Source organism: Cervus elaphus, chromosome 5 (assembly GCF_910594005.1).
Source record: "Cervus elaphus chromosome 5, mCerEla1.1, whole genome shotgun sequence".
Taxonomy (NCBI): Eukaryota; Metazoa; Chordata; class Mammalia; order Artiodactyla; family Cervidae; genus Cervus; species Cervus elaphus.
Genome location: NC_057819.1, coordinates 2,987,409 through 3,015,097, shown reverse-complemented (window position 1 = coordinate 3,015,097; position 27,689 = coordinate 2,987,409). Strand labels below are relative to the sequence as shown.

General features: G+C 47.1%; 1 protein-coding gene across 12 annotated transcripts in view; it reads left to right on the top strand.

Moving 5' to 3' along the window:
• The window catches only part of SFI1 (SFI1 centrin binding protein), an 80,648-nt gene that overhangs the window by 42,509 nt on the left and 10,450 nt on the right, over positions 1-27,689 (top strand). For all 12 annotated transcript variants that reach the window (XM_043901262.1, XM_043901263.1, XM_043901265.1 and 9 more), the window contains 9 exons: positions 6,231-6,387; positions 8,537-8,698; positions 10,405-10,475; positions 12,358-12,450; positions 14,460-14,557; positions 15,762-15,828; positions 20,482-20,612; positions 26,758-26,839; positions 27,151-27,329. In XM_043901262.1, coding sequence (XP_043757197.1) covers positions 6,231-6,387; positions 8,537-8,698; positions 10,405-10,475; positions 12,358-12,450; positions 14,460-14,557; positions 15,762-15,828; positions 20,482-20,612; positions 26,758-26,839; positions 27,151-27,329 — 1,040 coding nt within the window. The remainder of the gene's footprint in view (positions 1-6,230; positions 6,388-8,536; positions 8,699-10,404; positions 10,476-12,357; positions 12,451-14,459; positions 14,558-15,761; positions 15,829-20,481; positions 20,613-26,757; positions 26,840-27,150; positions 27,330-27,689) is intronic.

Sequence of the window (27,689 nt, the reverse complement as noted above, 5' to 3'; positions counted from 1 at the left end):
CTGGCCCATTGGTGTAGCTGTCTATCTCTAAGCCAGGATCACGCTATTTCAATTAGGATTGATAAGTGTGAGAGGGAGAGTAGGAAAGATCAGGCTGTGGTGTAACAAGGAGGCAGGCTGAGTAAGGCTGTGCCCACAAAGGCTTTGCAAGCTCTTTTTCCAGGGGGAGGGGCAAGCTCCTGGCTTTGTGTAGAGAAAAGATATGATCACACTTCCCTCTTAACAGGCTCCCTCTGGTTCATTGAGTGCTGCCTTTTGGGGAAGAAAGGGAAGAGAGAGTGTGTGTTTTCTTATATTTTCAAGATGAAATAATGGAAATATAAACCAAAAACGGAAGAGGTGTTACCTGTGAGGGAAGGGAGGGAATGTATGGGAACAAAATTTCAATGAATTTGCTTTGTTACACAGTTTTAAGTTTGGAACCATGTAAATATTTTATATAATTAAAAAAGAAAAATAAGTCAAGAAGTAAAAGAACCAAGCCCTAGGATTTTAGAACACACTGAAAACAAATATATCAAGTTTGTAGCAATGACTACAAAAAGAATTACTTTAAAATGTGATACTTTGACTCTTCATTCCTAGCTGGGAGTATTCAAAGGACACAGAGAACTACTAAGAGATATAAAATTGCATTCAGTAGTCATTGTTAGTAGCAGGTTTGGACTGTTGCATTGAACTACTATAGCTACTTTGTAAGATAAAGCAAATAGCCATGGCAGTGTCATTAAGAAGCAGATTTTCAGTATAAAGGGAAAGATTGCAAGTATAAAATCAAAGAAACAAAAGCCCTGTAATCTGAAATTAGAAATGCCAGTATCAATATGGGCCCATGATTTTTTTTTTTTAACCTGAATTAGTGAAATTCTAACTATTGACTGAAAAGACTTAGAGGCAGTGGCAGTAATAGAGCAGTTGGCATCCCCAGTGCCTGAGCTGTGGTCTCTTACTTCCTTTCATTTGCCACTAAAAGGAACTGAGGTGTTTTTGGGGGGCAATGACTGATTCCAGGAATAGAGCAGGAACTAGACATCATAAGCCTAAGTCCTAGGAGACGGTGTGCAGGACTGTGAGGAAATTAAGAGCTTGATGGCCTTGTGTCAGCAGGCTTCCGGTAGGCTTAAGACAAATTGTTCTGTCTTAATTTGACAATTTGAGCATCAAAAAGCATAATGACTGTCGTGGATTGAAAACATACAAAGTATATAAAAATTCATGCATTCATAGAGGAAAAAAAGAGCTGATTGGTCACAATTTTGGGTTGTTAGAGCTTTAATTCTATTCTTTGGAAATTAATGAAGACCAAAGTCAAGCATTTATCCTGCCTTTCCTGTACAGACTAATCTCTGAGAAATGAGAGGGTTAATGAGAGAATAAGGCTTTTTTTAAAAAATAGAATTCCAGTTAATAAACAAATTCAGGAGTAGTAGAATTAGAAAATTGTTGTTTTTCCTCCCAGTGAGAAAGTGGATCTGGGCAGTAGTCACCAGTGGAAACACAATAGAGAAATGTAAGGGAGGGTCAGACCGATGCCTCTGAGGCCACCGAACAGTCACTAAAGCTACGGCAGCCTTCCATGCTGTGATGTAACAGGAAGGACCCCGCAGCACTTGAGACACGTCCCTGCCTAGAATTTGAACACGACTCCAGCCAAGCCTAACATGAATCTTAATATCAGTTCGTGGGAAACACGGGAGTTGGAAGGGCAATTTAAAGACAGCAGGAGGAGACAGTTGGCCAAATCTAAGACATGGAACAGTTTATCGGGTACGTGACCTGGTTTCTCCTTAACAGGTTAGTAGCATGAAGAGAAAAAAGGCTGAGAGGGAAATTGTCATAAAAAATGGAGAGATTTAGGGACTTCCCTGGAGGTCCAGTGGCTAAGACTCCAAGTTCCCAGTGCAGGGACTCGATACCTGGTCAGGGAATTGGATCCTGCATGCCACGATAAAGCTTTTAAGGTTGGTGCAGCAGTAATTGTGGTTTTGGACCCTGAATTTTAAATCATCATACCTGGGCTCATATACATCTTTATTAATTAAAATAGGAACCATTACAGTCAACACATTTTTGCCAACAAGAAATGAGTTTGTTTATTCCTATAGCATAAAAATCCATGCTTAAAAAAAAAAAAAAAAATCCATGCTTCAGGATTTGATGAACTCTTGGAAAGCATTTTCTGTGTCCTCCTGGTTATGGTAGCATTTTCCCTGCAAAAAGGTTGAGATGCTGGAAGAAGTAGTAGTTGATTGGGAAGAGGTCAGGTGAATCTGGCGGTGAGGCAGAATGTAGGACCCGATTTGTTCAACTTTTGAAGCCTTGATTGTGTGACGTGCAGTCAGGGGCTGTTGCCGAGAAGAATTGGACCCTTTCTGTTGACCAGTGCCGCCTGCAGGTGTTGCAGTGTTCGGTGCATCTTGACTTGCTGAGCGTATTTCTCAGATGTAACGGTTTCACTGGGATTCAGAAAGCTTTAGTGGATCAGATGGGCAGCAGAGCAGCAAACAGTCACCGTGACACCTTTTCTGATGCAAGTCTGGCTTTAGGAAGTGCTGTGGAGCTGTTTCTCGGTCCAGCCACTGAGCTGGTCACTGCCAGTTGTCATATAAAATCCATTTATTGTCGCACACCACAATCCCATTGAGAAGTGGTTCATTGTTGTTGCGTGGAATAAGAGAAGACAGCACTTCAAAATGACGAGTTTTTTTTATTTTCGGTCAGCTCATGAGGTACCCACTTAATTGAGCTTTTTCACCTTTCCAGTTTTCAAATGCCGAATAACCATAGAATGGTTGATGTTGAGTTCTGTGCCAACTTCTTGTATAGTTGTAAGAGATCAGCTTCTATGATCTTCTCAGCTGGTTGTCGTCAACTTCCAGTGGCCAGCCACTGTGCTCCTCTTCTTCAAGGCTCTCGTCTCCTTTGCAAAACTTCTTGAACCACCACTACGCTGTACGTTCCTTAGCAGTTCCTGACCCAAATGTGTTGTTGATGTTGCAAGTTGTCTCTACTGCTTTGCAACCCATTTTGAACTTGAATAAGAAAATTGCTCGAATTTGCCTTTTGTCTAACAGCATTTCCATAGTCAAAAATAAATATAAACACCAAGTAATAAGTCATTAGGAGAAAAATAAAGCAAGAAATGCACATTAAAATGATGTGTAACATAACCACATTTAAGAATGTATTCCAGTATCAAGTGGCAAAGTTCAACAATGGAAAACCACGATCACTTTTGCACCAACCTAATAGAAGATCCTGAGTGCCACAACTAAGACTTGGCACAGCCAAATAAAAAATAGTTATTTAAAAATAAGCAGCAAAATGGAGAGATTTAAGTTACAAAGCAATCACAACTAATGAAAAAGGACCACTGGCTGCTGTGCCAAGAACAGACCACGGAAAATCAAGGATAAAAGCAGGGAGGACAGTTAGGACGTGATTACACAGTTCCAGGAGAGATTCTGGGCCAAGATGAGAGCAAGATGGTGTTGGATTCTGGGTATGTTTTGAAGGTACTGCCAACAGGGTTTGCTACTGGATGGATAAGGTGTGAACCTTCAGAGAAAAAGTCTGAGAGGACTCCCACGTGTTCGGGCCTGAGTCACTGGACCAGTGGAGTTGCTGTTTACTGAGATCGGGGGAGAGGTGGGTTTGTGGGGAAAGATGGGGAGGAGCTGCATGCCGAGCTCCGTGTCTTCAGCCTGGTGGGCCTTTCACTTGACCACACGGGGGTGTCAGGGAGGAGCTGGGTGTGTGCGTGTGGAGTCTTGAGTCCATACCGGAGAGGTGAACTCGGGAGTCCTCAACACACAGGTTTCACTTGAAGCCACGAGACTGACTGAAAGCACAGAGGGAGTGGGTGTAGCCAGTGGCACTGAGCCTGTCTGGTGGAGAGACGGGAATGGGCGGTGGGAGAGAGGAGAGGCGGAGGCCAGGAGCCCGGTGGAGACGGTGAGCTGTGTCAGACGCTTCTGGCAGGCGAGGACTGAGGTTTGACCTTTGGATTGAACAACGTGGAGGTCATCGATGCCCTTGATAAGAGCAGTTTCAGTGAACTCAAGGAGGAGAGGATCTCCCTGCTTGTTGGGAGAAGAGAAGTGAGAAAGTAGACAGCCCTTCTGAAGAGTTTGGAAAGGAAAGGAGAGCACTTGGGTGTTGGTGGGTGGCCGAGTGGTCTAGAGAGGGGTGTTGGGTGGTTGGTTTGAGGATCACTGATCTATTCCGTTCCAGAAGTATTTGTGTGATGATAATCTTTTGTAGCTTTATTTATTTATGGCCAGGTCTTCGTTGCTGCACGCGAGCTGTCTCTAGCTACAGTGCATGGGCTTCCCGCTGTGGTGCGTTCTCTTGTTGCAGAGCATGAGCTCTAGGCATGCGGGCCCAGGAACGGGCTTAGTTGCCCTGAGGCTTGTGGTATCTTCCTGAACCAGGGATTGAACTTCTGTCCCCTGCATTGGCAGACAGATTCTTAATTACTGGACCAAGAGTGAAGTCTAGTGTCAACTAGTCTGCAACTTTTACCCTCAATTTTTTAATTTCGACAAGTACCAAATCACAGAAAAGCTGGATACTCGCTATTCTTCACTAGGTTAACCCATCCTTAGCATCTTCCCACATTTGCTTTCTCAAGTGTATCAGTTGTATTTTCTGAGTCGCTTTAAAGTTGCAGACATCAAGTTTAATCCTGAGTGAGAGTGAAAGTCACTCAGTTGTGTCCAACTCTTTGTTACCCCATAGACTCATATAGTTCATAGAATTCTCTAGGCCAGAATACTGGAGTGGGTAGCCTATCCCTTCTCCAGAGGATCTTCCCGACCCAGGAATTGAACCAGGGTCTCCTGCATTTCAGGGGAGTTCTTTACCAACTGAGCGATCAGGGATGCCCCCACCCTGAATACTTCAGTTCATATCTCCTAAAACAGGGATGTTTTCTTATATAACCACATCCTCACTGTCATATCTAAGAAGTGTAATGTAGATATGATAATATCGAGACTGCAGTCTGTATTGCAGCTGTATATTGTTGCTCTTCGTGTCAGATCCAGGGCCTAATCAAAGGCCACCCATTGCTTTCGGTTGTCACATCCCCAAAGGGAGAAATAACAGCACGTTTGAATGCTGATTTTAAAAATCTAGCAGAGAGTGAAAGCTGATGATGCAGGAAGGGAATGGGGGTAATTGCCAGAGTGAAACACTTCAGAAGGTGAGAAAAGATGGGCTGTGTCCGTGGCGGGGGTGACCTTTTGTTGGGAATGTGGAGAGAAGGCAGAGCCCCAGGGGGATGTGTGGGAGCTTGAGAAAATTGTCTTTTGATTGCTTTTATTTTCTTGGCGAAATAGAAAAAATGATGTTCAGATGAGAGGAAGGAAGGGAGAAGGGATGTCACAGGTTTACAGAGGTATGAAGGTATTGCCTTCAGAGTAGGGCAGGTGTATTGCTGGGTGTGCACGAAGACCTTCCCAAGGGTGCCCGTTTATGGATAATCTCAAGGGAATCCGTCTGCAGACCCTCGGTTTCTGTAGGTCCATGTCCCGGGGACGCACATGCTGAGAAAGGGCCTCAACCATAGGCTTCCTCCGCCTTTGGAGGAAAAGACAGAGCCTCACCTGTCCCAGATCTGAATTAATTATACCAACCCTTGGGTTGTCCCTGCTTCTTGTAAAGTCATTTTATTATTCCTCTTCTTTTCTTTTTTCCCTCTTAATCCAGGAAAAAACCCAACGACCCTATGCTGGATCTTCGTTGTTCTGAGGGCTTTCTCTAGTTGCACTGAGCAGGGGCCGCTCCCCAGCTGTCGTGTCCGGCCTTCTCAGCTCAGTGACTTCTCTTGTTGCAGAGCATGGGCTCTCGGGCCTCTGGGCCTCTGTAGCTGCAGCACACAGCCTTCAGTTGTGGCTCCTGGGCTCTAGAACACAGGTTCAGTATTTGTGGTACACAGGCTTGGTCGCCCTGAGGCATCTGCAGTCTTCCCCAGCCAGGGATCGAACTGTGTCTCTTGCATCGGCAGGCGGATTCTTTACCGCCAGACCACCAGGGAAGTCCCAGAATGCCCTTCTCAAAGATCCTCTCACCCCAAATCCCCTTCACTCACGATCCTGCTTTGGAATCGCCACTTGCTCGTTTTCTGATTTCACCCTTTGCAGTGTGTGGGTTTCTGGTTTCCCTCACCTGTATTTCACCTCTGGTTTCCTGCCTCCCTTAATGGTTGTCTTTTCTCTGGTTTTCAGGCTTGGTCTCGGTGGCAGGAGCAGCTCCTGTTTGTCCGGAGGGAGAGACGGAAGATGGTCTCTGCAGTGAAACACTTTCAGCGCCGCCAGCAGTGGAGAGCCCTCGGGGCCTGGCTGGAGTTCCTGCAGCTGCGCAGAGAGAAGGGGCTTCGGAACCGTGAGTCCTGGGCGCCGGGGGCCGGGGGAGGTGCCACGCCCACTGCCGCCAGCGGGTCGTGATTAACGGGAGGTAGTAGCAATTACACCACAGATTTTGAAGGAAGAGCTGGAGGAGGACAGTAAAGCGTCCTTGATTCACGTTTAAGTTATTTCCTTCTGTGGTTTTTTTTTTCAATATTCTATTCAATTTCTTTCTTTATTATTTTTTATTGAATGAAAGATTCTTTACATTCTATAGAGCTTTATGATTTTCAAAAGTTTCACACACATAATCTCATGTAATCCCGTAATAAGCCCCCTCCCCACTGGCAACCACTATATTCTTCTCCACACATCTGAGTCTGCTGCTTTTTTTTGTTTGATTCACTAGTCTGTTGTATTTTTAGATTCCACGCCTAAGTGACTTCGTACAGTATTTGTTGTGTCTGACTTGTTTTACAGTGGTGTTTTGTGTCCTCGTCCCCTCAAGGGACCGGAGTTCTCCAGAAGAGGCTCCTATTCAATGTATTTAATTCAGTAGGATTTTAATTATGCTATAAATACTGCAATTATGATTAGTATGATACGTACAGTTTTGTATCTTGCTTTTTTCCATACAACTAATCAATGCTTTCCTGTGTCTTTATTTTTTATAAAATTTTTTGTGTGTGTGGGGACCATTTTTAAAGTGGTTGAATTTGTTACAGTATTGCTTCTGTTTTATGTTTTGGTTTTTTGGCCACGAGGCATGTGAGATCTTAGCTCCCCGATCAGGGATCGAACCTGCATCCCCTGAATTGGAAAGGTGAAGTCATTTCTTTTAACTTTTTATTTTATTTTGGGGTATAGCCTAATGAACAGCGTTACGACAGTTTCAGATGGGGACTCAGCCATACATATACATGTATCCATTCGCCACCAAACTCCCCTCCCATCCAGGCTGCCAGATAACATTGGGCAGAGTTCCTTGTGTTATACAGTAGGTCCTTGTTGATTATCCATTTAAAATACAGCAGTGTGTACATATCCATCCCAGACTTCCTAACTATCCAGAAGACAAAGTCTTAACCACTGGACCACCAGGGAAATCCCATAATTTTTTTTTTTTTTAAATGAGTGAGTGTGTTTTACAGGGGGGTGCTTACCTTAATCTACTTAGTCATTCTTCTATTAATAGATGTTTGGGGGAATCTGTGGCAGTCCAGTGTTAGGACTCCATCCTGTCACTGCTGAGGGCGAGGGCTTGATCTTTGGTTGGGGAACTAAAATCCCATAAGCTGTGTGGTGTGCCAAAAAAAAGAGAGAAAACAGATATTTGGATTGTTTGTCCCTAGTTATGCAGATGCATGATTTATGATGTTTTCTGAGCACTATCCTGATGGTTTAGTTTTCCCACAGTAGGTCAGAAGTAACGATAAATTGGTCATGAATGCCAGTACTTTTTGTCCTTTAGTTTCTCGAGCCCACACAGAAGTCCTGGCCACAGGGTTAGGCTCTCCTGCTCCCTGCAGGATTCCTAGCCTACCAGCACTGTCTCTTGGGAGATCTAATGTGCCCACTTGAAAATAGTGACAAGGGACCCACTGTCTGGATGCCCAAGGCTGGAAATTGAAGGCATGAAGCTATTTAATGATGAGCTGCAGACTAATACTTGCCTTCACTTAAGGCATTCTCGTTCCAGGACCAATGCCCTCCCCCTCTCTGGCCTTAAGCTCATCAGGCCATTAGCTAATTAGTCTTAAAAGGAGATGGAGTGGGTGGCCTGTATCAGCCTGGCTGAAGGCTCACAGAAGCCTCTGCCAGCATGTCGACTGAGTCGTGTGTCACTGACTCATTCCCTGAAGTCCTGAAATGCCGGTAAAGAGGCAGGAGTAAAATGGGGTTTTCTTTAGAAACAGCTGTCCCCGTTCCTGCTCCTCGGTCACTAACCAGGAGCTTCGGTCCTTTGACAGAATCCTTTTCTCTTTCCTTGGAGAGCGGAATTGTAGCTAAGGAGTCCATAGTAACCCTCCTCTGCTCAAAATCCTTTTTTTCTAACGTTCTCTGGGGAGCAGCTGCCTTGAATCCCTGCTGCCTGCCAGTGGTGGGTTTCAGCCCGTCTTAGAGATGCCTCCAGCTCGTTGCCCAGCCTTGAGGGGGCAGCACTGAAGCTCCTTTCTCTGTTGCAGAGGTGGCCGAGCGATTCCACCACGTCACCCTGCTCCGGACCCACTTCTGTGCCTGGTGGCAGGCCTGGGAGCGGAGGGAGAGCCTGCATGCCCACCACGCGCAGGTGGAGGGGCTGGCCGGGAGGATGCTGCTGCGGAGGGCCTTGACTCACTGGAAACACTGTATCCTTTACATTTCTCAGGGCTGTCCTCCAGCTCAGCCAAGACAGTGAGAGCCTGGCAGCCTGTAAGACAGTCAGGAGATACGTGGGAAATGGTTACCCAGCAGTTTCAGACAGTCCTGATCTCTGGTTGGCTTTAAAAAAAAAAAAAATTTGTTCCATTCTGGGAATACTCATACAAAAGAGTGCGTATAACAAACATTTGTAGTTTAAAGAATAATAGTGAAATGAGCACAACTCAATAGAAAATCGCACACACCCCAGCCTGCTCCTCCCTGACTATATTCCTTTTCCTCCCCCCAGAAGCATTCCTGCATTTCATCCTTTTCTTCCTGCCCATTAGATGGTGGAAAGAGCCATACCATTTCTGCTTCAGAAGTTTGTTTCATTTCACTTCTGTTTCAGAAAGCCTTCTGTCCTTGGCGGCCATGTTGTTACAATCCCAGCTTCCATTCATTGAGCTGTTGCTATGTGCAGACATTGTGATTATCTCCTTAATCCTCATAGCAACCCTGTGGAGTGGGTGTTACCATCTCCATCTCATAGATGAGGAAGCGGAGTCGGGGATGCTAAGTGATTTTCAATCTCATTGGCAGAGCCAGGCTTCTGACTCCAGTGTACTTTCTTAATCCCCGCCCCTGCCACAGTCTGTGCCCAGGCTTGGAATTTGGACTGCCCTGGGTGTTCAGTCACGTTTTCGTTTGTTCACTGAACTCTTGTTTTAAACCCCTGTCTGAGTTCTGGAATACAGGGAAACCTAGAGACTTAACAATAGCTCATTGTCAACTGGGGAAAATAGACATGAAAACCAGTCTGTGTAAATGTGGTGTGATAAGTACTATCATAAAGGTCTGTATTAAGTCCTGCTTGAGCTGCTGTGGAGACCTAGCCAAAGAGGTAATTGATGTTTGAGCTGAATTTAAGCCTTGAGGGCTGACATGTTCTCCTGACGGGGGGAATCAGGAGAGACGGTTCAGGTGTAAGGAGTGGCATTTACGAAGGTGTGGATGAGGAAGAGCACCTGGGGTGGTGACCGGGGTCTGCAGTGCGTTGTGGGGTGTTAGGGGCAGGCAGATACAGGCTGGGGACCGGCTCGTGGGGCGCTTGTGTGGGTGGCTAGGAATCTGGGCTTCATCCCGGGACACTGAGGATCCCCTGCAGGCTTTTGAGTAGCGATGCAGCAGATCTGTACTTCCGGAAGGACGAGGCTCGATGGTGGGAGTGAAGTTGGCACAGGGGACCGAGTCTGGTGCCCAGCCCGGTGCTGGGGGTGGGGACAGAACGTGGAGACAAGGAGGGGAGCAGATGGACTTGGCAGCTGAGAGATGGAGGGGTAGGAGATGAAAGGGATTGAAAATAACTCCAAGGCTTTTAGCTCAGACATCTGACTGGATTGTGCTGCCAAAACAGAGTGCGGGAAAGCTCGGAGCAGGTTCTCCTGAGATTTTGAAATGTTTACTCCGACTGGTAGCAGTTTATCTCGACTGTTTTTGCCCCTCATGAAGCAGGCATCAGAGGGGAGAAAGGCAGATAAATAGCTCACATGGCGGTTCCCCTCAATCCTCTCTTCCCTGGGTCGTCAAGGCGGACACCAGCCCTCCTTGCTTGCCGGTCGTCACCTGCAACCGGGACCCTTGGGACGGGTCACTGGGGTCGCGCTGGGCTGGGGCGGCGCCTTGTCGAGACAAGAAGCCTTGACTCGGGCAGACGTGCTGCTGTGCACAGAAGCGGCTGAGCGGTGGAAGGCGGCGAGAGAACACCACAGGCGCGGCCTGCTGGTAAGGGCGCCACAGCCGTGCTCGGGCGTCCGTTCTTGGGGGGCCCGACCCCCGTCATGCTCTTTAAGTGCGTCTGGTGGTGCGGCTGGCACTCGTCAGGGAGCCCCCTTCATTGTCATGTCCTGATTTTAATTTTGGATCAGAGACAGCGGTGGTGTGGGGTCAGAAGGGTTGGGAGCTGCAGAGGAGCCTTAGAAGCTATCTAGTCCTGGGGTGTCGACACGGCAGGCCCCCTTTTTAAATGGTGGAGGCCTAGTCTTGAAAATCAGTCCAAGATGAGGTGCGGTGGATGAAGCCAGGTCTGGGAATAGTGTCCATTTTGCCGGCTGCTCTCCTGCACCCTCACCACACGAGGTGGCCTCCAGACACTGTCAGGAGCCTCTGGGGGCCCACAGAACACTCTGTGAAAACCCCTAGGTGCTTCTTCTCTGTCTCAGAAAACTGAAGTCAGCCTGTGGAGCATGGGCTGTGCTTAGTCACCCGTGAAGCATTTTGGACAGAGCTGGAGCCAGCATGTCTTGTCCCTGTTCCCCCACCTCAGTGACCAAAGATTACTTCTTTTCCTTCTGTTCTACTCTGCAAAACTGCATTTGCAGTTGTGTAAATATACAAGATTGCCAGGAGGAATAGCAGCAACTAAAGACATGCAGGTGATACCACCCTAATGACAGAAAGCCCAGAGGAGCTGAAGAGCCTCGTGATGAAGGTGAAAGACAAGGGTGAAAAAGCTGGCTTAAAACTCAGCCTTCAAAAAACAAAGATCATGGCATCTGGTCCCATCACTTCATGGCAAATAGATGGGGAAACAACAGAAACAGTGACAGACTTTATTTCGGGGAGTTCCAGAATCACTGTGGATGATGACTGCAGCCATGAAATTAAAAGTCATAAAATAAAATAAAAGTCATTTACTCCTTGAAAAAAAACTTCAACCGAGATAACATATTAAAGAAAAGAGATATGTTAAGAAAAGCTGACAAACGGAGATAGCATATTAAAAAGTAGAGACATCAATTTGCCAGCCAAGGTCCGTCTAGTCAAAGCTATGGTTTTTCCAGTAGTCATGTACAGATATGACAGTTGGACCATAAAGAAGGCTGAGCCCCAAAGAATTGATGCTTTTGAACCTGGTCCTGGAGAAGACTTTTTTTTTTTTTTTTTTGAGAAAACTCTTGAGAGTTCCTTGGATTGGACTGCAGGGAAATCAAACCAGTCTATCCTAAAGGAAATCAACCCTTGGTATTCATTGGAAGGACTAATGCTGAAGCTCGAATACTTTGGCCACATATGCGAAGAACTGACTCATTGGAAAAGACCCTGATGCTGGGAAAGATTGAAGGCAGGAGGAGAAGGGGGTGACAGAGGATGAGATGGTTGGATGGCATGACTGACTCAGTGGACATGAGTTTGAGCAAGCTCCAGGAGATGGTGAAGGACAGGGAAGCCTGGGGTGTTGCAGTCCGTGGAATCACAAAGAGTTGAACATGACTTAGCAACTGAACCAAGTGTACACGTTGACCCCACATGGTAAAAAAATAAATAAAAGTAAACCCACCATAAGCTGAAAGTCTGTCTCTTTTCTGAGAGGCAGTGGTGATATTTTGACCTTTTTCTGGTGTTTCTGTGTGGGTCACAGGGACTTCTCCTGGTCAGAGGTGAGGGTGATTTGTTCCTGTGTGTGCAGTACCTATGGGCAACAGGGAATGTTTATTAAGTGCCTGCTGTGTGGGCTGGCTTGCATCAGGCTCCCAATTGAATCTCAAAGCAGAGAAACACTGCCTGGGACCTGTGAACAGCCATGGCTGAGCTTCTCACCACCTTCTCCGGCATCGAGCTTACTGTTACAGGCACACTGCTGACTGCGTCTGTTCTTTTTTCACAGCAATTTTGCTTTAAAGCCCTGAAGGACAATGTGACCCATGCCCGTCTCCAACGGATAAGAAGGAATCTTGCTCACCAGCAGCGTGATGTCATGGTGAGGCCCTCTTCTGTACCAAGGCACCTCTTCTGATGGCCCTTCTTTCTTTTTTTAACCTTTGAGCTTAAGAGGTTTGTTCAGATCTTGAGACTCCAAACCCTTCAGGTCCGTTTTCTTCAGTGATCCATACCATAGGATAGAGAAACTCTTGTTTTTCTCTTATGTAATGCCGTTTTTTATCTGTTTGCTTAAAAAAAAAAAAAATGGTAGTTGAATCAGAGGTCAAGGACTGTGGATTCAGCCTTGACCTGGGGAATAGACTCTTAAGTCCTGCATCCCAAGGCCTTTGGTACTGTTTGCGCCATGCATCTGTCATCTTCAGTGGTTAATTTTCCTGAGGGTAACCAACATTCTACCTTCATTTGTCAATTGTGCTTCTGGGCGTAGAAGGGGGTTTTCTAATTGTGAAAGTGTTCAAATGTACAGAAAAAATATAAAAAGTAGTATAGTAAACCTCAGTTTACTTTACCATTTAAGTTCAACAATTGTTAACATTTGCTTTTTTTCCCTGAGTCATTTCAAAGTAAATTACAGATGTTATAACACTTTACATCTAAACATTTCAGTATGCATTGCCCCCAAATAAGAACATTTTGCTCTATAACCACAATATCATTATCATCCCTAACAAAACGAATAGTAATGCTCTAATATTAACCAGTGTGTGCTCCGTCACTCAGTCACGTCCAACTCTTTGCAACCCCTTGGACTGTAGCCTGCCAGGTTCCTCTGTCTATGGGATTTTCCAGGCAAGAATACTGGAGTGGGTTGCCATTTCTTACTCCAGGGGATCTTCCCAACCCAGGGATCGAACTGGTATCTCTTGCATCGGCAGGATTCTTTACCACTAGGGCCACCTGAGAAGCCCAATATTAACCAGTACCGAGCACATATTCAAATTCAGTTACCCCTGACCCAAATGTGTTTATGGTTGATTTTTACAAGCCAGGATTCAATTAAAGATTGATGACTTTCTACATTGGGTTATGTCTAATAAATCAATAAGCTTCCCCCATCCCCCATTTCTTTTGTTTAACATGTTTATTTTTTAATTGTGGTAAAAAACACGAAATTTATCATCTTAAACATTAAGTGTACAGTTCAGTGGCATTAAGTACATTGACATTATTGTGCAGCCGTCATCCATCTCCAGAATCCTTTCATCTTGCAGAACCAATAAATCCCAGTCTCCTCCACCTCCCCCAGCCCCTGGCAACCACCACTCCTTCCTGTCTCTGTGAATTTGACTGTTCCAGATTCCTCATATTTATAGAATTTTGCCCTTTTGTGACTGGCTCATTTCATTTAGCATCATGTATTTTTAATGACATTGACTTTTGAAAAGGAAGACCAGTTATTTTGTAGAGTCTTCCTATTCTCCATTTTTCTGTTTACTTTTGATGTCATTTGATTTCCCCTTTTCCTATGTAGCTCTTATAAACTGGAAATTAGATCTAAGGGCTTGACTAGATTGAAGTTAAATGTGTTTTGGCAAGACTACTTCATAGACAGTGAGCTTCCCTCACCAGGGTAAAGAATCCACCTGCCAATGCAGGAGATTCAAGAGATCCAGGTTTCCCTGCATTGGGAAGATCTTCTGGAGTAAGAAATGGCAACTCACTCCAGTATTCTTCCCTGGGAAGCCCATGGACAGAGGAGCATGGTGGACTGCGGCCCATGGGGTCACAAAAGATTCAAAACTAGTAATATGTGATAAGATCAGTTTTAATTTCTAAAATGGTGTTGGCCTCCATGAGGCCCCGATTAGGAACAGCTTCTTCATTTTGATTTCCACAGATCTGATAGATCCAGCTCTTTGTTTTTTGTGTTGGCCCAGAATAGTTCCATATAGTTTGGTCGTAATTATTTTTCAAGTCTGTTACATGTCGGGTGTTCCAAATTGAGGTAATTCCTGCATCTTCTGGAGTTACTGATTCGCTACCTAATGGGTCAGGAGAGATCGTTTTGCGTTAATGAACTTCCAGTTCCTTCTTGTTTTGCTTCAGCTGCTGCACAGGGTCTGGAACCTCTGGCAGTTGCGGCTCGAGCAGAGGGAGGAAAGAGAGCAGCTGCCCTCCCTGCGTGCTGCCTGGGACCACAGCAGGTAGGGACGTGGCCGGCAGGCTCCCCAGGGCCCGCTGCGGCCTGCCTGCTGGTCTCCAGGAGCCATCGCTCGCCCTTCCCACGTTACCGTGCACATTTGGAGAGGCCCTGCCGTGGGCCAGTGGTTCCTGCTCCGGCCTCTTCCTTTTGGTTGACGAGGCGGGAGGTGGGAGGCTTCTGCTGGTGCTCGGCCACCAGTGCCCCAGTTTTCAGGTGTTACTGACGTTCTGTCTTGGAATTTAGGCATTGGTAGTGTTACAGAGACGTCCCAGGCAGGTGGGTGTTTGTGGCTTGGTCTTGGAGGGTGTGAAGCATGTCCTCAGTTAAACATTCAGTTAAAGTAAGTAAATAAAAGCACCACATGTCCACAGGGAAAACTCAGAATATATAGAGAAGAAGTAGAAAGTGAAAAATAAAGACTGCCTGGACTTCTTCCTTCAACGGCCTAATCTTCAGAGGGAACCACTGTTCACTTTTAATTTTTTTTTGACTGCCCCTCGTGGCTTGTGAAAATTTTAATTTCCCCTCCAGGGATTGAACCAGGGTCCTCAGCAGTGAGAGTGAGGAGCCCTAACCACTGGATTGCCAGGGAATCCCCTTTTCTAAAAAATTTTTTATTACTTTTTATTCATTTTCTTGCTGTAAGACATGTTCAATAAACCCTCCCTCAAGAGTGTAACTTAATTTGCATAGCTATGGGTCCAATTTTGGAGCACCTTTTAATGAGTCAGTGAGAATCCCAGTATTTAGCCGACTCAGATTGGAGCTGCCAGGGTATATCACTATTATAAATCCTGTTTTACAAAGCTGAGTGTGGTTCTCAACCTCAGTATTACTGTGAAGGCATGTCACAGACCAACATGGTCCTAAAAGACCCCAGAGTTTGGCCATAAAACCAGAAAGTTCAGCATATTTGGGGGATTTCATAGATATTACCTAATTCCAAGTTCACTGTCCTTGGTGGTCCAATTAGGTTTACAAGGAAGCTGTTAAATTTTGGGGGGCAGGCCACAGTCCAAAATCAGGGTTGGTGGATTTCATGTCAGAAATCAGATTATTTCCTTCGCTTCTAGAATGAAACCCCTGAGCCCCCTGCACTGCTCAAGGAGTACCTGCACCCAGATTCACCTTCCTTAAAGTCAAAACACAATTTTAGAAACCTGCAAGTGGGAGGGTAATTCCCTTGGTGGTGTGTTTCCTTTCAGAATAACATTGCTTCGCAAGTGTTTCCAGTTGTGGTCACAGTCCACCCAGAAGAGGCAGTCCCAGCAGGTACGGAGCTGCTCAGCTCAGCGGGCTCTGCTGGCTCACATTCTTGGATCTGCTGGCGTTGGAGAGATTCTTGGGGAAGGCCTGTGTCAGGAGGCCTGGTGTTCTGGTTTGGAGGCAAGGGCACTGTGAAAAGCTCAACGGTTCTGCCCCAGGGCCCTCCAGGGGTGTCGGAAGGTCTGCACGACTCCCATCCCTGTGCTTTGACAGCCCAGCTGCTCTCTGAAGGTGGTGAGCGTATCAGCCATTCTGTTCACATCTTGACTGTCCTCAGCCAGTCCTTCATCCCGTGGGACCTTCGGGAGATGCCAGGGAACGTGCAGAGCCTGAGTCCCATATCCCAGAGCTAAACCACGCGAGACACAGGTGCCCGCAGTGGTGGGAGGAGACAGGTGGAGACAGACTTACTGAGCAGCTGCTGTGCCCAAGACTGAGCCAGGCCCTGAGAATGCAGCTATGATGCAAGCACACAGGGCTCCTGCCCTCACAGCGCTTGCAGTTCAGCCTCAGGGGAACACTAACGATGGCCTAGCGCTGAACTGAGAAGGGTGGGTTCCAGGCCACATCAGCCTCAGGGGAACGTGTGTTCAGTTGGTGATGTCTGCAGGGCCTTGCAGTAGGACGTGGGCTGCTCAGCTCTTTGCTTGGCCTTCCCCTTGGTGAAAATGGGCAGGACATGATCCAGGCTCCTCCTGGTTATTTCGCTGCTGCCCTCTCCACCTCCTCATCTATCTGCTGCTCAAGTCTGACACGTGGATCAAAGGAGTTTGGCTGGCTCCTTGGTTTGGACATCATATTGACTCCCTTGGGAGCTGGTCCTGTCTGCTCTTCTCACTGTTCCTGTTTCCGTGCTGCCCTTCATAGCTGGGCACAGCCCAGCTGCCAGTCCTTCCTGGGTGTTTCTGCCTGCTCCTGTTTCCTGGTCTACCCGCTGCCCTTTGAGCTCAGAAGTCAGCCCTGGCCCCTGCCCCCATCCCACACGCAGCCTTCTCACCACATGGCCTTGGCTGCCCCTCACCTCATCCACCCCACCAGGCTCTAGGCTCCTTGAGGGTAGAGCCTGTCCTGCCCCATTCATCTCCTGAACTGTTGGCCGAGGGCAGGCCCTGACCGTGTTTGGACGAGCGAGGGACACATGGTGAACAAACAGATGACCCGCTGCTGACTGCTTCAGACTTTACCCCAAGGACCTACCCCAGTGCTGGGTGTCTGGGACTGACCCAGGGTGTGGGTCATTTCTGTGTCACCTTTGCCTTCCACACCTGGGAAATGCTTAGAATTGGTGCATTCTTTGACGTCCCTTTGGATTATGTGGCTGTTTTGGAAAGGACATTGCCACTTGGTCTCTCAAGGTCATTTAATGCAAGCACAACAGAATGTGTAGAAAGAGCCCTTTTAGAAAAAGAATGTGAGCCCCTGAGTTGAAAGGTTATGTTTATTCAAGGTGGAAAAGAAGCAAAGGGTCTCATGAGTTTCTCCCTGAAAAAAAGAGATCCGCTCAACCCTGGGGGCCCAGCACTGGAAGAAGGTCAAGGGTCAGAGTCCTTATCTCTACAGGCCTCTAGCGCAGCCCATACAGGGGACAGTCTGAAAAATAGTAAGAGCCCCGCTGAGCTGTTGTGTTTTAAAAAACCTGTACCTAACAATCTGAGTATTATCTCTTGGTTTAGAGATCCAGGAACACGTCAGTTCCTTTTATTTTAGGAAAAGATAAAAATGTAATTTATTATATGTTTCCTTCTATTTAAGAAGTGATATTACAAAGAATGGCAAGAACGTTTGCTTGTTGTTGAAGCTGGGTGAGAAATCCATGGGGATTTGTTATATTATTGCTTCTACTATTGTTTATACTTGAAAATGCCCATAAGCAATAGGTAGACATCACAGAAAACTTGAGAAGTGTAGAAAAGATATAAAAAAGAAAAAATTAAAACACCCATAATCCTGCCTCTAAGATGACATTTGGTGAGTAAACCTGATATTTTTTTTTCCTCTGTGTGAGTAGGAGTGTGTGTACCCGTATATTCACAAACACACACGTAGGCATGCTGTGAAATTTTCTATTGCTCTGTAAAAAAAATCACCCCAAACTCAGTGGATTAAAACCACCACCATTTTATTATGTTTTAAGGATTCTGTGGGTAAAAAATTGAGAGAGGACATAGCAAGGATGACTGGTCTCTGCTCCGTGTTACTGGGGCCTCTGCTGGTAAGATTCTAGTGGCAGGGGGTTGGAGTCATTTAGCTTAGTTTCTTCACTCACTCGTCTGGCTCCTAGGCTAGAATGACTCAAAGATAGGGCTCCACGGGGACTGTTAACTAGAGAGCGTACGCATGGCTTTCCCCAGGGGCTCGGGCTCTTTTTCAGCATGGCGGCCCCTGGGTAGCAGACTTCCTGTGTTGTAGCTCAGGGCCCCACGAGTGTTCCCACGAACAGGACAGGAGCTGTGTGGCCCTTTGTGACCTAGCCTTGGAGGTCACTTAGTGTCACTTTCACCATTGGTCAAAGTAGCCACTGTCCACCCAGATTCAAGGAGAGGAAGATCAAAGAGTCTGCAGTCTTGTCTTATTTGTTGTTACTGTTTTTGGCCAAGGCATGGGGATTTTAGTTCCCCAACCAGGGATGGAACCCGTGCCCCCTGTGGTGGAAGCCCTAGCCACTGGGCTGACAGGGAATGCCCTGCAGCCAGCCCTATGTTAAAAACCACCACACATGTGTATGCTTCCCCCTCCCCCGCCCCAAGATTTTGTATCATGGAGGCATATGTATCATTCTATCAGTGGTATGTCTTCCTACTGATGTATCCATAGAATAGTGGTTGTTTTTGTTCAGTCATTCAGCCGTGTCCAACTCTTTGTGACCGCATAGGCTGCAGCACACCAGGCTTCCTTGTCCTTCACTACCTCCTAGAGTTTGCCCAAACTCATGTCTGTTGAGTCAATGATGCCATCCAACCATCTCACCCTCTGTCACCCTCTTCTCCTGCCCTCAGTCTTTCCCAGCATCAGGGTCTTTTCCAGTGAGTCATCTCTTCACATCAGGTGGCCCAAGTATTGAAGCTTCAGCATCAGTCCTTCCAATGAATATTGAGGGTTGATTTCCTTTAGGATTGACTGGTTTGATCTCTCTGCTGTCTAAGGGACTCTCGAGAGTCTTCTCTAGCACCACAATTCAAAAGCATCAGTTCTTCAGCGCTCAGCCTTCTTTATGGTCCAGCTCTCACATCCGTACATGACTACTGGAAAAACCAGCAAAGTGATGTTTCTGCTTTTTAATACTCTCTCTAGGTTTATCAAAAGTTTTCTTCTGAAGAGCAAGTGTCTTTTAATTTCATGCTGCTGTCCCCATCCGCAATGATTTTAGAGCCCAGGAAAATAAAGCCTGTCACTCTTCCCGTTTTTTTCCTCCATCTATTTGCCATGGAGTGTTGGGATCAGATGCCATGATCTTAGTTTTCTGAATGTTCTGAAATTTAAGCCAGCTTAAAACTGGACAGAACAGTAGTAGCCCTTTTTTTCCCTATTTTTTATTTAAATATACATGTTTTTTCATTCTAACTTGTGTTGGCTTCTGCCATACAACAGTACAAATCAGCCATAATCATACATACATCCCCTCGCCTCCCCCATCGGATCCCTCTGTCATCACAGCGCGCCCGACGGGGCTCCCTGTGCTACACGGCAGCTTCTCACCAGCTATCCATCTGACACCTGAGAGTGTATATATGTTGATGCTACTTCTCCATTCTCCCACTGGCTCCCTCCCCCACTGTGTCCACAAGCCCATTCTCCACATCTGTATCCCCAGTCCTTCCCCGCAAATAGTATCATTTTTTTAGATTCCGTATATATGCATTAATATGCTATATTTGTTTTTCTGATTTCCTGCACTCTGTAACAGGATCTAGGTTCGTCCAGCTCACTAGAACTGACTCAAATTCATTCTTTTTTATGGCTGAGTAATATTCTGATATATCTATATCTTTATTCTGACATATATTTATACCACAACTTCTCTTTCCATTCACCTGTTGATGGACGTTGAGGTTGCTTCCGTGTCCTGGCTGTTGTAAACAGTGCTGCTGTGGACATTGGGTACATGTGTCCTTTTTGGTTTTAGTTTTCTCAGGGTATGTACCCAGTAGTGCGGTTTCTGGGTCATATGGTGGATTTTACTGGTCCTGTGGTAGATTAAGTAGCCTTTTATAATTACATAAAAATTTAAAGACTCTGTATTTCAAGTAAGTATTATAAAATCAGAAGATACAGGGTAGAAACAAAATTGATAACCCACATGACAGAGTGCTAATAAATTTAAGGTTCAAAAAACCCATATGTGTCACTGAGTTAGATGCTGACAGTAACCTGGGCAACGAGGATGAACACCTGGGCCATAGGAGAAAAAGATAAATATATATACACACACACATGGGGTCAAATGTGTGGAGAGATGCTTAATTCACTTTTAATGAAAGGGAAAGTTTTCCACCTGTCATTTCATTTTTCGCCTGTCATGTTGGCAGAAATTAAAAGTAATGATTTTCATTTTAAAAGGTGTTTGTGTCAGAAGCAGTCCTCCCTTGAGAATGTGACCTTGAAAGACTTTTTTCTTTTTTAACTTAAAGTACAAATGGTCATTCATGGTTTTCACTTCAGCTGTTGCAGGCCAGAGCAGACGGCCACTTCCAGCAGAGAGCCCTGCCTGCAGCCTTCCAGGCCTGGAGGAGACTCTGGCGGTGGCGTCAGCAGCAGCGAGCCCTCGAGGCCCGGGCCGCGTGCTTTCACAGGTACCCTGTGCAGCTCCTCTCAGCACCCGGCCACGTGTCTCAGGTCCGGGTCTGCTGCCCATGAAGCACTTTGTTTTGTTTCTCAGCCTGCCAGCACCCTCGGCCCGAGTTCTTCCTGGATTTTCAACAGTGTGGGCTCATTGAGCTCATCTGCCAGGAAGAGACAGCCCGTGTTTCCCCTGGGAAAACATTTGCCCATCTGTGTACAAGCGCTTCGAGAACTGCCCTGGTTTTACATCCCTTCCCCCATCACGAGCCACAGTGAGCTGCTTTAAAGCTGCCCATCAGCTTCCCAGATCAGAGTGTGGTTGGACGTCACATCACCTTGGCCGGCTTTCTTGAGCGTGATTTCCCTGAAATGCTTGGCTCCTCTTCTGCTAGACAATTTTTTTTTTCCTCTTGATGGATGGGGGTCATCGTTGGGGTGCATGGACTTCTTTAGTTGTGGCAAGTGTGGGCTTAGTTGCCCTGTGGCATGTGGGATCTTAGTTCCCCAACCAGGGATCAACCAGGGACCTGTGTCCCTCCCATTGGAAGCCGGTTTCTTAACTACTAGGCCACCAGGGAAGTCCCTCGACCTGACTTTTTGAAGCCTTGAAAGTATTAATTGTCAACAAAGTTAGGGTGGGCAGAGCTCCATCCTTTTAGCTCCCTTGGGGGGCAGACTTGCCCAGAGCAGGTCCACACCACCTGTTAGTGGATACAGTGAAGAGGTCATTAATGACTAACTGTCGGCCATGGAGGTGTAGGTGTGGTGCGAGGGGAGAATGGAAAATACAGAAGCCCATTTGCCTGTGACGACATCATCTTCAGTAATAATTTCCTTCTCACAGCAGCCCGGAGAGAACAGGTTCAAAGTGATAAATGACTCACCCATGTACCAACAACCAGTGTTTACATTCAGATCTCCCTGATTCCAAAGTCCAAGCACTTCCTGCTGGATCAGGAGGAAAGTCTTTTTATGACTTGGTTCAGTCCAGTCGCTCAGTCGTGTCCAACTCTTTGTGACCCCGTGGACTGCAGCACACCAGGCCTTCCTGTCCATCACCAACTCCCGGAGTTTACCCAAACTCATGTCCATTGAGTTGATGATGCCATCCAGCCATCTCATCTTCTGTCATCCCCTTCTCCTCCTGCCCTCAATCTTTCCCAGCATCAGGGTCTTTTCAAATGAGTCAGCTTTCTGCATCAGGTGGCCAAAGTATTGGAGTTTCAGCTTCAACATCAGACCTTCCAGTGAACACCCAGAACTGATTTCCTTTAGGATGAACTGGTTGGATCTCCCTGCAGTCCAAGGGACTCTCAAGAGTCTTCTCCAACACCACAGTTCAAAAGCATCAGTTCTTCAGCACTCAGCTTTCTTTATAGTCCAACTCACACATCCATACGTGACTAGTGGAAAAACCATAGCCTTGACTAGATGGACCTTTGTTGGCAAAGTAATGTCTCTGCTTTTTAATATGCTGTCTAGGTTGGTCATAACTTTCCTTCTAAGGAGTAAGCGTCTTTTAATTCCGTGCCTACAGTCACCATCTGCAGTGATTTTGGAGCCCTATGCCTTGGTAGGAACTTTAAATCTTGGTGAGGAGGAGAGACTGATACTCCAGCAATCCTAAAGAACAGACCATGTGTCCTCAGAATGTCAACACAGGTTCTTCCAGAGCTCAGAGCTGGTGCTGAGGGGTGTGCCCTGGGGAGGCTTGCTTTGGGGATGGGGGAGAGTGGATGGTGGGACGAGGAGGGCCAGACTGAGGGACTGCCTGATCCTGCAGGTAGATCACGGACAGGTGTTTGAGCAGGTGCATGGAACTGGTGACAGTTTTGGCTGTTGCCCTGAGGACGGTGTGCACCAACTGAGGACAGACACAGGGGGAGGGACCTGCACTGGGAGAAGTGGACATGCACTTGGCTTTGGAGGACGCCGGACACTGGTTTGAGAGGGTCAGCCAGAACCCTGGGCTCCTTACACTAAGTTCAAGGAGGTGCTTTTAGTGGGCAGCCACGAAGCAAAGAGGCTGGCACTTATCTCTGCCTCCTCCACTGCAGAGAGGGGCTTTGCCTTAGTTTCTATACTGAGGTCTAATGTAAGAGGCATTCAACAAATGGCTTCACTACCTAAAACACACATTTCCTTTACAAATGAGCTGGTTCTGTTGCTTGCTTGTTTGTATTTTGGCATGTTGTGGGGACCAGAAATCGAGAGCACCTTCAAAGCAGCCCAGAGGAGCTCCTAAAAGGGATGTGGTTGGCGTCAGCCTTGGGCGAGTTTAGAACCATCACTCGAGGCAAAAGGGTAGGAGGTGAATCAAGGCAGGTAGTCAGATGGAGGCTTGAAGGCTGGTGAAGAAGATCTAGACATTACTTGTTTGGGTTTAGTTGGATCTTTTAAGAAAACTTAGTTTTTCAGGTTCCTGCCTTCCTGGTTCACAAGAAGGCAAAGTGATTGAGAATCTGACTTAGAAGCCGACAGGCCTGACTGAGTTCAGACCCGCACTTCATGCTTGGCAGCTCTGCAACTCTGGGCAAGTCACTCAGTCTCTCTGAGCCCCAGTTTCCTCAAATGTAAAATGGAGATGAATTGATAATATCCCACAGGGTTGCCATGACCACTGAGTAAGATAATCCATTCCCTGGAACTGATATGTGGCTCTTAGGGTAAGTTAATGTCCATGGGTTTGGTTTGGAGTTTAGCATATCAAAGTTCCAAAAAATGTGTATGTTCTATCTTTCCATAATTCTAGGGGTACTTTTTTAAAAAATATTCCAAGAATCTAAACTAAATTTATGTGGAATCTCATGAATTATGACTAAAAATAATAGTTTATTAACCTGCCAGTGAAATATTATACTGAGAATCAGGCAGTACCATTTGCCTTTTGTTTAAATTGAGCTAAAATTTACATACAGTAAAAGATACAGATGTTAAGTAAGTAGATTGAATTTTTACAAATTGCGTCCCAGGATAACTAGCACCACAGCTAAGATACAGAATGCTTCCATCATCCCAGAGAGTTCCTTCCTGCCCTTTTCCCGTCAGCTCCTACCCTTATGAGTAACCCCTGTTCTGCGTTCTGCCATTCTAGGTTCATTTTTGCGTGCTTTTGAACTTTGCACAGTGGGATCATACAGTACCTGCTGTACTGTGTCTTCGAGTCTTTTAAAGTTCAGCCTAACGTTTTTGAGATTGAGCCAGGTTATTGCTTGTATCTATAGCTGTTTTTAATTTGCTGAGTAGTATTCTGTTGAATGAATCTGAGACACTGTTTCAATCTGTTTTAACATAGGAATTGTTTTCCAGTTTGAGGCCATCATGCCTAAGGCTGCTGTGGACATTTTGTTTTAGTGGAGTACATTTTCACTTCTCTTGGGTAGATACCTTGAAGTGGACTTCTGGGTCAGAGGGTGGGCATCTGCTTGATCTTGTAGGTGGCTATATCATTTTCTGCTGACACCAGAAAACCTGAGGATTCTGGGTGCTCCAGCATCCTCACCAACATTAAAATGTTTTATTTTTTCATTTTTGGTTGTGCTGGGTTTTTGTTGCTTTGCAGGCTTTTCTCTGCTTATGGCGAGTGGAGGCTGCTCTCTAGTTAACGGTAGGCAGGCTTCTCATTGCAGTGGCTTTTCTTGTTGCTGAGCACAGGCTCTAGGGCATGTGGGCTTCAGTAGCTGGGGCTTAAGGGTGCTAAAGCATAGGTTCATTAGTTGTGGCTCATGGGCTTAGTTGTTCCACAGCATGTGGGATCTTCCCAAATCCGGGATCGAACTTGTGTCCCTTGCATTACAAGGCGGATTCTCAACCACTAGACTGCCAGGGAAGCCCCAACACTTGTTCTTGAAGTCTTTTCAGCTTCGCCATTTTGGTTGGTATGTGGAGAGCTGTTTCATTTTCTGATGACTAATGATGTACAGCATTTCTTTAAAGCCTTGTTGTTGTTGTTCATTTGCTAAGTCATGTCGGACTCTTTGTGACCTCATGGACTGCAGCACGCTAGGCTTTGCTGTCCTTCACTGTCTCCTGGAATTTGCTGAAACTCATGTCCATTGAGTCGGTGATTCGCTCAGCCTTCTTTATGGTCAAACTCTCACGTCCCTACATGACTGCTGGAAAAACCGTGAAAGTCACTCAGCCGTGTCTGACTCTTTATGACCCCATGGACTGTACAGTCCATGGAATTCCCCAGACCAGAATACTGGAGTGGGTGGTCTTTTCCTTCTCCAGGGGATCTTCCCAACCCAGGGATCGAACCCAGGTCTCCCGCATTGCAGGCGGATTCTTTATCACCTGAGCCACCAGGGAAGCCCAAGAATACTGGAGTGGGTAGCCTACCTTCTCCAGCGGATCTTCCCAACCCAGGGATCGAACCAGGGTCTTTATCAACTGAGCCATCGGGGGAGCCCACAGCCTTGACTGATCAGGCCTTTGTCAGCAAAGTGACATCTCTGCCTTAAAGCCTAATGAGCCAGAAGTAGGACCTGTGTAATTTGACCAAGTCAGATTGACTGCCAGGAAGCAGGGAACTCTGGAGTGCTGCTCTCTGTATCCGAGGGAAGGGAATTTGTAACCGAAGAGGCTCTAAGAGAAAGAGGGGTCTGTTTGCATGGATCGCTGTTTCTGAGGCCAGACGGGGTGGGTTGAGAGGTGGGGACTCACTAGGGAGCACTGCCGTGGTGAGTGTCCTTGGGAATGAGTGGTCATGGCAGAGCTTGTCTGAGCGTCACTGCTGAGGGCGAGGGGGTCCTCATAGCGTCTGACAGCTGCCGCGTTGCTGAGGGAGAAGCAGACTTGACTTGTGGTTGGCTTCATCAAGTGTGGCCGTCCTCCAGACCCGATGCATGATCAGGCTGCATTTACGCTTTTCAGTCTGAGCTGATTTTCATCCTTGGAATACCAGACAGGTTTTGATCCTTTTGGCCTTTATCACGTACTCACTGACCACTTTATACCTTTTGGGAGGTGTCTGTTCAAGTCTTTCTCCTAGTTTTTAAAAAATTGAGTGTCTTTTAAAAACTGTTATTGATTTGTAGGAGATTTTAAAAATATTTTCTGGATACCAGTTCTTTGTTGGACTAGGGTATTGAAAATATTCTCTTCCAGGATGTGGCTGGGTTTTTCATTTTCTAACAGTATTTGTTTTACCTGAGAGCAAAGTAGGTGAATATATATGTACTGACATGAATTAACAGTGTTTTTTGTTTTTGTTTTTTTGTGAGTGGAAGTGTTTCAGTACAGTCCGATTCCTTGATTTTTTTTTTTCCTTTGATAATTTGTGATTTGGGGATTCTGAGAAATAATTGGCAGTTTCTGCCTCAGCTCAGTGAGATTGTCATGCTCTCCTTGGCCTCCCTCCCCTGTCCCTAGGGTCCAGAAGGTGCCCCCGGGTAAAACGGGGCTCACCTTGCACGTTTCCTGTCCCTCGATGATCACACCTGCGGTGCCTGGAAGCAGTAACTTCGTGTATCTTGTCCCAGTTTGTACCACGTGGCTGGAGCGCAGGCCCAGGACAGGCTGCAGTGTCCTGGCAGGAAGTGGAGCTCTTTGTTCTGAGTGGTGTGTCCGACGGGTTAACCGCCGGTCGCCATCTCCCGTCCCCCAGCGTCAGTCCTGATGGCTTTGCCAAGGCACAGCCCCTGCAGGCTGTTGACCAGTTGTCCCAGTGCTGCTTTTGCAGGTTTTGATGTCATTATGGTGTGCAGGTAGGCTTGGGCAGAGGCGCAGACCATCTCTGTCCACTTCACCTGAAATATTTGTTTAAACTTCTTCTTCCTGGGGCCCAGCTCAGCTTTGGGGGGTCCGGCTTCTGTTTTTAACTGCTTCCCCTAAGGATGTGTGTAGCAGCAGCCTGGCTGCTCAGCTGGGACTGGAAGGGCTTCTCCTGTGCCTGTAGAGAACTGTGGGTAATTCAGTGTGGGGCGCAGGAAGAAACAGGGTCTCCAAGCCTGAGTCATCTTCACGCCGTGTGGGTGAGGCCGGAAACAACATGGAAAGTGTCGGGTCATTTGGGGGGTTTGGCTTTTGTCTGCTTTCCTTGCTCCCCACCTGGGCTTATTTGGTTCTTAATATAAGGGAAAAAATCCAGTCATTTAGAACTTCTCATTCTTGTGGAGTTAAGTGCTCTCCTGTTATTCACTTGGGTTCTTTCAGGGAGATGTTAGAGAAGCAGGTGTTTGCCGTCTGGTGTCAGAAGATGTCTCAGCATCGAGAACACCGCTTAGCAGAGAGGATGGTGAGTGGTTCCCCCCGGGAGGTGGCTGGTATACGCAGGGCCTGCTTCAGGGCTTTGCACCTGGCGCCTTGCCCCTGAGGATGCTGTTGGACCCAGACCCATGCTGCAGGGCGACCCGCCTGCAGCCAGGATTCACGAGGCCAGGCAGGGCCTGGCATCTGTTTCCTTGTCAGTGGAGTCTGCAGATGGTTTCTGGGCCCACCCAGCTCCTGCACCTCCAGCTCTTCTGCCTTGGTCATCATTCGTGGCCTGGGCTTTTCCTGGCTTCCCTACCGCCGCCTCTGTGACCCTTCCAATCTCTCCTGCCACAGGCCGTGCTCCATGCAGAGCGGCACCTTCTGCAGAAGTCGTGGTCCACGTGGCGCCAGCAGGCAGCGGCACACCGCCTGGAGCGGCAGCGGCGTGCACTGGCCTGTGCCCACCACCACCTCGGGCGGCTCAGCAAGGCCTTCTGTGTCTGGAGGGAGGGCGCCCGAGGGCTCAGAACAGAGTGAGTGGCCACTTGTGCCTCAGAAACCCTTCCCGGCTCGGGGCAGCTTTGACTGTGGCGGCAGACTGTTAGCTCTGAGTGTCAGCCGATGGAGTGGTGGGGGAGTGGTCATGTCAGCCTGGATTCTGGTCTTAAGTCCCAGAAATTCAACTTGAAACAGTCTAAGCAAAACCGGGGCTGCAGTGAGAGGCTTCTGGGGCGCTCGTGGATCTCTGGGCTCAGGAACTCGGCTGGTCAGCAGGGCCTGTGGACCTGAGGTCCTGCCCGTCAGCTCCATCCTGCTCCCTGATTGGGGCCACTTGAAGCGCCCGTGGCTGGGGCAGGCTGTGGCAGTTTCACCACACCCCATAGTCAGGGACC